This window comes from Anabrus simplex, chromosome 2, assembly GCF_040414725.1.
Source record: "Anabrus simplex isolate iqAnaSimp1 chromosome 2, ASM4041472v1, whole genome shotgun sequence".
In the NCBI taxonomy this organism is placed as follows: Eukaryota; Metazoa; Arthropoda; class Insecta; order Orthoptera; family Tettigoniidae; genus Anabrus; species Anabrus simplex.
This window is the reverse complement of record NC_090266.1, coordinates 715,661,444-715,673,668: the sequence shown is the minus strand read 5'-3', so window position 1 is coordinate 715,673,668 and position 12,225 is coordinate 715,661,444. Positions and strand designations below refer to the sequence as shown.

At 41.5% G+C, this 12,225-nt stretch overlaps 1 protein-coding gene across 1 annotated transcript in view; it reads left to right on the top strand.

Annotated features, from left to right (window-relative positions):
• The window catches only part of Cib2 (Calcium and integrin binding family member 2), a 76,524-nt gene extending 64,855 nt beyond the window's left edge, over window positions 1-11,669 (top strand). Inside the window, exon 5 of the mRNA XM_067139392.2 lies at window positions 11,452-11,669. Coding sequence (XP_066995493.1) covers window positions 11,452-11,669 — 218 coding nt within the window. The remainder of the gene's footprint in view (window positions 1-11,451) is intronic.
• Window positions 11,670-12,225: the final 556 nt, after the last annotated feature.

The following is a 12,225-nucleotide window of genomic DNA, read 5'->3' as shown; positions in this document are numbered from 1 at the left end:
GATAGGACTCTACCTGAAATAAATTCTAATGATGAAGATGGCACAAATACCCATACCCCAAGCAAGAGGAAGTTAAAATCACCGACTTTCTCGGGAAGTGAACCTGGAACTCATTCGATCAACGGCTGGCGTGCTAATCAATTTTTAGCCATGGAGCCGGACTCTACTGTCAGATGAAATTTACTAATTTTTAAGCTTACAATTCCTTTTTGGCTACCATGATAGTAAAGTTGTTTGTTATTCATATGCACCTTGAGAATATTACTGTCAATCCCGTCGGGACTATAAATTCACAAGTTACATTTAGTCCCAAATTACTAATATTTCACGTATTTATTGTTTCATACATGTTTGTATTTCTAAATCTACGTATCAGTAAACCGTATTATAATTTTTGTCCAAAAAGTAATAACAAATAATAATTCAGTAAACAAAGGGTTAACCATGGATCATTATTCAAATACCACGTGTGCAGTAATCACAATAGACTGGTCAAAAGGATATTAACTGAACAATGACAACATTTCTAGTATGTTCTAAAACTGCTAATAATATAATTTTCAGTCTTACTGTCCACTGCGTTGTGATGATAACAGTACAAGGAATTATATCAACTTAACGACCGTCTTATAATAGTAAATTAATGTTCAGGCTGGAATATTTTCAACCACATTTTAAGAGGTAATTTATTGAACATTAATCTCAGCATCATGCTGTGGATGATCGTTCATAATGTAGTTGAAAGTGCTCCAAAGAAATCATGCAACTACTGTTGTAATATATTAGTATTGTCGGTGTAATTCCTTGTTCTTCTTCTTTTTCTGTTTAACCTCCAGGATCCGTTTTTCCCTCAGACTCGGTGAGGGATCCCACCTCTACCGCCTCAAGGGCAGTGTCCTGGAGCTTCAGACTCTGGGTAGGGGGATACAGCTGGGGAGGATGACCAGTACCTCGCCCAGGCGGCCTCACCTGCTATGCTGAACACGGACCTTGAGGGGGATGGGAAGATTGGAGGGGATAGACAAGGAAGAGGGAAGAAAGCGGCCGTGGCCTTAAGTTAGGTACTATCCCGGCATTTACCTGGAGGAGAGGTGGGTGGCAGATAATCACACTAACCACTATGCCACAGAGGCGACAACAAGAAATTTCAACTAACAAAATTTCCCTAATATGCTTAACCCTATATTTTTATTTCACTGCCAGTTTTCTGAACGAGTAACAAACTGAACGAACTTGGATATTTCAAGACAAACTATGGTTTTGCAATGTCCAAAATAGTGAGTTGTTCGAAAGATTCAGGTCGACTTTGATAGATGTGTGATGGAATTTTACGTATGCAGTCGTACTGTCTGAAGATTCAGGATACTCTAACCAATTGGAAGGTGGCTTCTGAGTTGGTCTTTCACATACCATCGGTCATAATCAGTGGAAGTCGTATGTTAGTATTGACGAATGAAAAAAGTTTACATTTCGGCCTCGAGGAACTGTCAGGAAAGGCGTAACTTGAATTTCTCCAGATAAAATTATGAAGGGTCACTTAGTTATTTTTCACGATATATATATTTTGCAAGTTGCTTTGCGTCGCACCGACACAGATAGGTCTTATTGCGACGATGGGACAGGAAAGGGCTAGGAGTGGGAAGGAAGCAGCCGTGGCCTTAATTAAGGTACAGCCCCAGCATTTGCCTGGTGTGAAAATGGGAAACCACGGAAAACGATCTTCAGGGCTGCCGACAGTTGAGTTCGAACCCACTATCTCCCTAATAGTGGATACTGGCCTCACTTAAGCGACTGCAGCTATCGAGCTCGGTTTTAACGATATAAATCACACAACTGTTGAGGAGGGAATATTGATACAGAATTTCGTATTATTTGACAATGAAGCACATCACTTCACGTCACAGTTACCTTGAAGACGATTCTGATTTTAGTGATATGAAATCTACACTAAATAACTAATAATGACTGTAATTCTTGAAAGATTGCATTCAAGTGATGAAAAGATCTAGTGTGTCTCTGTAGCCGCTAGTGATGACGAGGAACGAAGAGATCTGTTGAACAGAGAGCCTTCCGTCTCCGTAGGCTTCCGTGGGCTTCTGGTGCCCGATGTATCTCGAAGGGCGGCCCAGGTATGTAAACAGACACGCGGGACTTGCCAGCGTTTGGGAGGAGCAAACTGACCGTGATAGCGGAAGGATGTACATGCTTTCAGCTTAGTCAATTTCCTTGCAGAGCTTCCCGTACTTTTAATTACAGCTAGGGCAATTGTCAAAATAGGTGTGTTTGAAGTAGTGTCCTTTTAAGTACACATTATCAGCTTCTCTTCCAGGGCATATATTTCCGGAGGAGCCATGACAAGAACGGAGGAGTACGAGGTGGACTTTGTGTTCTCCACGGACTACACCGAGCCGGCGAACCAAGCGCTGATCGTTTACTACAGGCTGCAGTACCGCGAAGATAATGAAAGGGACTTAGTCCTGGATTTTATGCGCCACCCCCCTCTCATTGGAAAGAGAAGGTCGCCGGGAACTTCAAGAGAGCTTCCTAGTGGGAGGCTCTATTATAAGGTCTCATGAACAGGAGTGTCTGGACGACATCGCGGTCGAACTCTCCATTATATTTCAGGTTGTGCATCCACCAGATATGGACGGTGTACCTGGAACCAACGCCGGTGCCGTCAAGAGGCCAACAAAAGAGAGCAGTCTTCACGCAGACACCCAGGAGGGACAAGGAACAGAAGAAAGAAGTTGGTTGGTAACGTCTTGTTTCCCATTGCTCAGACAGAGGCCAAAGAAGCCAACACGGAGGTGGAGGGGGACGCCTCCTGGCGTCGCCACTGTGCAGCTCAGGTCTTGCGACCCTGTTTCGCCAAGTCGACGCAGGCTAAGGCCTCACACCAGGAACCGTAACCACCCAGCACACGCTGCCGGCGCCTACCGGAAAGGAGAATACGGAGCTACAGCGGGGCAGCCAGCGCCCACATGGTCACGCCTGGAGGACCGCTGCTACTAAGACGCGGCCTACTCCCCTACCGAGAAGAGACAGGTGACAGGAAGCAGGCGCCCGCACCAGGAAGAAGACGACTTCGGCCCACCTGGAGAAGGCCACCCAGCCGCAACCCGCGAATACACGCAGGGAGGAAGTGAAAAGGGACAAATCAGGAGAGAACCTCAGCAGGAAGCTTCAGTCAGGTGAGATCTGTACGCCCCATCAACAGCTCTTGCAGTATTTCCTCTGTATGAGGTGGGGCCACCGTCAGCTTAGTTGTGAGCTTCGAGTGCGCTGCAATCGCTGTGCTGGTGTCCACCACCATACAGCTTGCACCGCTCCTAGGGAGGGGCGATGTGCGCCAAATGCGCGGGGTGCCATCCGGCCTCTTATCGCAGTTGCCTGGTATACAGGGCCATGGCTTGGGCGGAGAATAAGAAGGCCTGGCGTCGTGAGACACAACCATCCAGCAGGTCCCCGCCTCGGTAGACGTGGCCTCGTGGACCCCAAGGGGATCAATCTGTGCAGCAGGTCTTAGGAATTCTCGCAGCATGGCTTGATAACTGACAAGGCCCACGTTAGTCGCAGAAGTGCCTATGAGGACTGATCCCCTGAATAACGAGATTGGCAAGGAACGGGATAATGACTTGTGCATGGTACCTGTTCCCATTCAACATTATCTGGTCTTTTGCAGACCATATCCTTTGCATACCACGTTTTACATTTAGACTTTTATTTCCGCCTATGGGGTTTTCTCCTGGCCCTTACTACCAACCTCCAGTACCACACAACGCAATACCTAATCTGCCTCGTAACATATTTAACAGGTCGGTACTTCCACAGTAACAATTACCCCAATCCTCCTCGCTGTCTCCTCCTCTTCTTAGAATTAACAGCATGACGGAGGCGATGAAGATTGTGCTGATCACCACAGGGGAAAAGGGCTTCGCCTCCCCCACCACCCCAAAAAAGCCATGGGTTGGTTCAGTTCAGTCCAGTTGGAGAGGAGACTTGAGTTTGAGTGAGCGTCGCTGTGGACGTTGACAGCCTGAAGTTGAGGAGGCAGTCTGTAGAGTGTTCTGTCCGTGGAACTGAGTGTTCGTTCTGCCTGTCTGCCACCGTGAAAGTGAGTCTCAGGGCCAGCGGCTGTGAGTGACCGTAGTGTCTCTGGTGCAGCGTGGTGGAGATCACTGGGTCTGGGCATGGGTCAGTGAACGTAGTTCTACTGGAGAACGGACAGCGTACGTCATACCGAGCTGTCAGGTTCTCGTGTGCGAACTGTGGACTGAGGACTACGATAGCGGCAGCGAGAGTAACTGTGGGACTGGGTGAGACTGTAGGTGTTAGCGAACAAAGGCTGAAAGTCCTTTAGCGTGACGGAACAATGGGAATAAGAAAAAGCACTAACTTACGTCATTTGTGTTCTGTACTGTGCCGTGTAAGTTGTCCTCGTATGCCTGTGTGTTAGTGTGTAAGTAGTTAGGTAGTAAGATAATAAATTTTAGAAGTTTAACAATGCCAGTATTCTGTGTTTATTTACCTAACCCGCCAACGCGTAACAATAAACCGGGCGAGTTGGCCGTGCGCGTAAAGGCGCGCGGCTGTGAGCTTGCATCCGGGAGATAGTAGGTTCGAATCCCACTATCGGCAGCCCTGAAGATGGTTTTCCGTGGTTTCCCATTTTCACACCAGGCAAATGCTGGGGCTGTACCTTAATTAAGGCCACGGCCGCTTCCTTCCAACTCCTAGGCCTTTCCTATCCCATCGTCGCCATAAGACCTATCTGTGTCGGTGCGACGTAAAGCTCCTAGCGTAACAATAATAGGTAGCTTTGGAGATACCGCGAACTTCGCAACGGATTAAGAATGAATGGTAATATAATATTATACATTGCTTCAAAAGCTGCACTCATTAGCTTCTCATATCTAACAATTAAAAGAGCACATATTATGCATGTATTCTATCTTCACCAATTCATATGTAAACATACAAGTAAACACATGTCAAACCGTAGATGGTTCTTTTTTTTAAGATATATATCTTGAAGTCATATAAAGAGTACCCACAGACCTTTTTGTTGATGAGACTGTGAAGAGAGAGGAATGTTTCAAGTAATGTATAATGGCGAAACAACTCAGTATATGCAATGTTTTGTTTCTGAAACAGGTGCTTTTTATAATACGTAAACATAAAGTTAACTTTGAACGGAGTGTTTTTCAATTTCATTTACATCGCATCGACCAGATAGGTCTTACGGCGTCGATGGGATAGAAAAAGGCTGGAAGTGAGAAGGAAGCAACCTTGGCCTTAAATAGTGTACAGCCCCAGCATTTGTCTGGTGTAAAAATGGGAAACCACGGAAAAATCGTCTTCAGGGCTGTCGATAGTAGGGTTCGAACCCACCTAGCTCCCGAATGCAAGCTTACAGCTGCGCCACTCTAACCGCACGACCAACACACTCGGTGAACAGACGTTTCTCAGATGTGATTGAATATCGCTTGATGGCGTTTATACAAAGCCCATCCTGTCGACTCCTTGAATTCCTGGTGCATATATAACATCATAGTAAGGATTGGAGAGACCATATAAGTCTCTGGTAAGACCGCAATCAGAGTATGGTTCCAGTGTATGGGACCCTCACCAGGATTACTTGATTAAAGAACTGAAAAAAAAACAAAGGAAATCAGCTCCATTTGTTCTGGGTGATTTCCGACAAAAGAGAAGCGTTAAAAATTGTTGCAAAGTTTGGGCTGGGAAGACGGGAGAAAGGAGGTGAGCTGCTCGACTTTGTGGTATGTTCCGAGCTGTCAGGGGGGAGATGGCGTGGAATGACACTAGTAGACGAATAAGTTCGAGTGATGTCTTTAAAAGTAGGAAAGATCACGATATGAAGATAAAGTTGGAATTCAAGGGGACAAATTGTGGCAAATATTCGTTTATAGGAAGGGGAGTTAGGAATTGGAATAACATACCGAGGGAGATTTCAATAAATTTCCAATTTCTTTGAAATAATTTAAGAAAAGGCTAGGAAAACAACAGATAGGGAATCTGCCACCTGGGCGACTGTCCTAAATGCAGATCAGAATTGATTGATTGATTGATTGATTGATTGATTGATTGATTGATTGATTGATTGATTGATTGATTGATTGATTGATTGATTGATTGATTGATTGATTGATTGATTGATTGATTGATTGATTGATTGATTGATTGATTGATTGATTGATTGATTGATTGATTGATTGATTGATTGATTGATTGATTGATTGATTGATTGATTGATTAGTCGTGATCTAAACCTAATGATGCAGCATTCTTGAAAATACGATCTTCACTAGCCTTATTTGTGTCCATGTTTTCAATTTTTTTTTTAAAGAAACATTCCATCATTATGTACAATATATCATTTTAATTTTCACAACACATTATCGTCTATCTTCAGTTATTCATGTGCCAGTAGTAGACCTCTCCCTGAGTTTGAACTGCCGCTATTCCAAGTCATTATGTTGCTCTCAAACCGAGTTTGATCAAACCTCCATGTCCACGAAGTTCACTATATTTAAAAAAGATGTATCTACTGGCGATTTCTAGTGCTACCCATTGTTGTGTACTGTGACTAATTTACCTAGAATGTTTATGTTCGGAAGTTTGGTATCCTTATCACTCTTCATTTGTTTATTTGTTACGCTGGATTTGTCACCACTGTTATATTGTTTATCAGCCAATAAGAATATGCCTTATGACTTTTGTTTCCACCAATGGGAAAACATATTACGTCATTGTTCTAGAATTGTCAGCCAGCCTCACCATAAAGTCTGTCCGGCTCCATGGCTAAATGGTTAGCGTGCTGGCCTTTGGTTACAGGGGTCCCGAGTTCGATTCTCGGCAGGGTTGGGAATTTTAACCATAATTGGTTAATATCCCAGGCACGGGAGCTGGGTGTATGTGTTGTCTTCATCATCATTTCATCCTCATCACGACGCGCAGGTCGCCTACGGGAGTCAAGTCAAAAGACCTGCACCTGGCGAGCTGAACCCGTCCTGGGATCTCCCGCCACTAAAAGCCATAAGCCATTTCATTTCACTATAACGTCTGTGAATTTAGATCCTAATTTGTCAATTTTCATCTAGGCTGAGGAGGTCTCCCTCGGGAGATGCAGAGTCGGGGATGGCGTAAAAAGGTGGCATAAGGTAAAGGCAGATCTTTCATCTAACCAAGTGAAATTAATCTACGTATAATAAAGGGAAGATTCCAGATTTCCCCCTTAGCATGTAACGGTTAGGTTGAACTGGGTTTACTCTAATTTAGTGTATTATTTTTCTACGTGTGAATTTTAAATGTAGGTTTTTCTAGGCAGTCTTTCTACTTTAGATAATCACCCCTGATGGGGACTTTATAAAATGTAAGGACGCACAAGTGTGTACCCTCGTTCCCCTTCTTCACATTGTTTTCTGGTGGACTAAGTTTTAAATTCTAATTATCCCTACCCTCCTTTGGGATTTTATTTCATTCTTCCTTAGTCACCAAGTAGCATGGCTGCTTCTTTGGGCCTTGTGCCCTTGGAGTGCTTGTGAATTTTCAGCCTCCATTTTCATTTTATTCTCGGACTTCCTAATCTACCTTTGCATTCTTTTCCCCGTTTCATGGCCGTGTGGTATGGGTTTCGGCTCATTTAAACTTTCTGCATCTTTCGATCCTTCCTCCGAATGTGGCTCCCCTATTTTATATGAGTAGCGAGTATAATGGCTGCTATAGTCTTCAGACCAGAAAGTATTGTCTGCTTTAGGTTTTAGAGGTATTTGACACTGAACATTAATGTAATTTCCTGGCCCATAAGAAAGGCGTTTGTAATGTGTAAATTGTCGTCAGGGTTCTAGACCTTTCTTCACCTTGTTTTCTGGTGACTAAGTTTTCATTTCTAAATATTTGTACCCTCTTCTTGGACTTTATTTCTTTCTTAGTCACAACGTAGTATGGCTTATCCACTACGTCTTTGGGCCTTATGCACTAAGAGCGCTTTACTGGCGCATTAATAACTAAACCTCTTCCAGTTACAAGATTGCCTGGGAGTATGTAAACTGAAAAGAATCAACTCTGCAAGGGACTGGTGTTATAACATAATAAACAATGCTCAGATGGTTTGATATTTTGACATTTTGATATTTTGACAACATTTACGTTATATTAAAGGCTCGATTTCCCTCGTTGGAACTTTGCACTAGAATCTACGGCTTCTTTCTTTCTCTGAATCATGTAAGATTGTACATTCTCTCTGTCGGAGAATTCAGTTTTTAAGGGCTAGTGCCTCTCTATCCTGTTTAATGCCAACGACTTAATCTTTTGTGAGACTAAATGCCATATGAATATGGGGGTCCTGCTCCCCTTATTGTAAATTATCTATAGCTAATAATCATCCCTGTATTTATTGTCAATATTCCCTCTTGTCATATCGTTGTTGTTGTTTTTTGGTTCGAAAAGGTAAGAAAAGAAAGAAATGTTCAATAGGTTTTCTTATCAAAACTTAAACATTGATTCATGTTTTGTCCATCCAATCGCCGCTTACGCTTATTTCCCTTACTGGACCACGGAAATACACGGAACAATTCACATTATTCCAAATAAATAACTAAATAATAAAAAATAATAAAGACCATAACTAAAAATAGCATGCTTGGATTCTGGTATCAAATGAGAAAAGCAATTCCTCATTGAACTCTCCTCTCTTCCGCTTTACTGGCGTATTACTAACTAAAACTCTTCCAATTATCAGATTGTCTCGGAGTATGTAAACTGAAAAGAGAAAACAACTGTGTAAGTGACTGGAGTTCTAGCAAAATAAGCAATGCACGGATGGTTTGATATGTTGACAATCCCGATATCCAGACAGACCTCACATGCACAAGATGACTAAGATGTTCCAACCTGCACAAACGAGCTTACCTGACAATAACAGTTAGTATCATATTAGTGCTGACACATTTTTATTCTCCAAAAGCAAATTACGTCCTGTCAAATGTGGTTTATTTGGACAAAACCATTCCTGCTGATTGTATACCTCTCAAAAAATTGTTAACTACCATCGAATTTAGGACCTGTGTGTATCCAGCAAGTAGAGCTAGCCCTCCGATACCCGTCAACATTATACCATAGATACGTAGAAATCAATATTAATACCCCTCTCATGTGGTTACATTTAATTTCGAGGCTCAAGACAGGAAACTTTTATGAACAAATGAAGTCATAAATAATGGACGAAATAATGGAAATATAACCTCTTTCTCGTGAAATTTTATTACGATTTATCACAATGCATTTTTTCTTTTGGTATATGGAATACATTCCGTTAAACGGTTAGTCCGTAACAGTTACCCATAGTACGTCCAGCTATTCTGTGCATTTTATAGAAATAAAAGCGGTTACAGTCGGGAAGAAGAATAAATATAAAATCGCAAAGGGAACTGCAATTGGTAACCATACTGTTATTTCGGTATGTAATTCATCCGGAATAGCATTCTTGTGACAACACATTACCTTCGTCACATATTTATATGAACGCTACTCGAATAAAATTACTTAATATATGATATATCGTATGCGGTAATTAGATGACGTGTATCTTGTGAATATACGAAGGCCATTTTAAAAATTCAGCACACCGTAAAATTATGGTTCAAAACTTGTTTTATTTCACAAAATTACTTTACAGACCTTCGGTGTAATCTCAATTCTTCTCAATAACAGCGGCCCAGCGTTTCGGCAAGTCTTATATTCCCGTTAGAACGCTATCTCTCTTGATCTGTCTGATTTCAGGTCATTGCATCAGAAGTCTCCTCGATGGTTTGCAAACATTTCCCCTCGGAGTCATTTCTTGAGTTTTGGAAACAAATCAATGTCTGGTGGGTGGGAGCATGTCAGGACTGTAGGGTGGATGGGGAAGGATTTCCCATTCGTAATAATTTTCCAAACTTCTGCGTATTGGTTTGGCATCATGCGGTCGTGCCTTAACATGCAGAGTGTGCACCGCAAATGCTCATTTTTGATCGCAAAACATTTCGCAGAAAGTCCGTGTAGTATCGTCCTGCTACAGCGGCTTCCTGGGGCACTCTATCTGTGGCCTTCACTCCATTCTTGTCATAAGCCATAATCATCAGCAACATGACCTTGGACTGTTGGCGACGGCATTTTTTTGGCCGAGGAGTGTTAGAATGATTTCAATGGGAGGACTGCGACTTCAGTTCTGGCACAAAATCTCGAATCCATGTTTCATCTATGGCAAATATCCTGTTTAAAACTGATCTTCCTCTGTCTCATAGCGCTCAAGTAAGTGTGCGATTCTCTTGCGATTTGCTTTTTGATCTTCACACAGATGATGACGAACCCATTTTGCAGCGACTTTTGTTTTAGTTTCTCGGTTATGATTCTGAACACCGAAGATACAGACATGTTTGCTTCATATGCAATTTCTTCTCATGTTTTGCGTCATTCAAGTCCTCATGAATAGTAACTTACTTACGGAATTTTCTGTCTCGTCTAACTCCTGAGTTGTGTACTGTAAAATATATCAACGTCTTATAAGCTGATATGCTAACTTCTGGATTTTGCAAACCACCTCCTAGTCTTTGATTCACGAAAAACACCTTCGTGACAAAACTTCAAATGACTTTATAGGTGTTAGAAGCGTTTCCAACGTTACAGTATAGGAACCCAAGCAAAAAATTCGACCTTTGCGCATTCATAACGAAAACGCAATAAAACCCATATTCGATTGACTGAGACTAAATTTTACAGAAACACGGAATCAAATCCCACTTTGCAAGTGACTTCGACATGAATTTCATACCAGTGTGTGCGATTTCAAACATAAAGCTCAAACAAACATGTCTGAGAGCCAGTCAGATCTTCTCGACCAACCCAAAACAGTTTCATTTTTCCACAAATTCAAGCTGCGTTCAATAATTAGGGTGGGTCTACACTATCTGTCTATATATATAGATAGATAGATATAGTAAAATAAATATGTTCCTCATTACCGGGTGTTTGCGTTATTCTGTTTACCCTCTGTAGTCATATCATTGTTTTCCTCGATTAGAACTATTCGAACCACTACACACTTGGACACCTACTGTATACTGTGATAGCAAAGTCCGTAGCTTACTTCTCACTCCCCAAACCAGTTACGCATACACCCGAATGAGTATGAGTATGTTTTATAAACACCTGAAAATATTATATATATATTTCAATGGTTCAAAGATTTTACACAACCTATTTAGTATCCATAGTTTAAGTATAAATATTTACAGTGTTAATTATGCTATTTGCCTAAGCCCTTGATGCCTAAATATGCATATAATATTTTGAATAAATAATCCATAGAAAACTATCACACCGTCAAGCACGGATGTGGAATGTAATTTATATATGAATGCTGTCAGTGATATATTTTATTCTTATCTGTAGATTTCGATGGAGACCAGCATTTGGGACCTAACGACCTAGAGCAAACATTGCGTCTCTTAACTCACAATGAATTGACTCCAGAAGAAATGCTCCAAGTATGTGAGAAAGTGGTGGAAGAATCTGACGTGGATGGGGATGGAAAGCTTTCCTTCATGGAATTTGAACACGTTATAACCAGAGCTCCTGATTTCCTGTCCACTTTCCACATACGTATTTGAATGATGTATATGCCTGTACTTAAATAACTCTGAAGCAATAAACCGTTCTTTTACTGCCACGACTTTTATTGTAATATCTTATCAAAATCGTACAATTCAAGTTATTTTAGGAGTGCATAGGTTCATTTGGGTCACATCGTACGGTATTATAGGATACCGCACTGAATGATGATTATGATTGTGATGAAGTAGTTTTTGAAATCCAGCGGTCTGTGAACATACAAACACATGATTCGTCACAATAAGGCATAATTTGACTTTCCCAACGATTATTATTTGATGGATGCGTTCTAATTGTGAAACTGTCAGGTAAGCAAAATCTTTAACCCTATAACTTATCAAACACTGAGAACCAATAACATCGACTTCATATTAAACTAATATGAACAACACGCGTTTGATCAGGGATTGGCAAGATCTGTACAAATATTAAATTTCACTTACTCTCACTAAAAGACAAACCAGCACAAAACTGTAATAGAAGTCAAAGTCAAATGTAAATGGGAGCATGTTATTAGTATATGTTGTTAGTTAGTATTTCAGCAGTGACTATTAA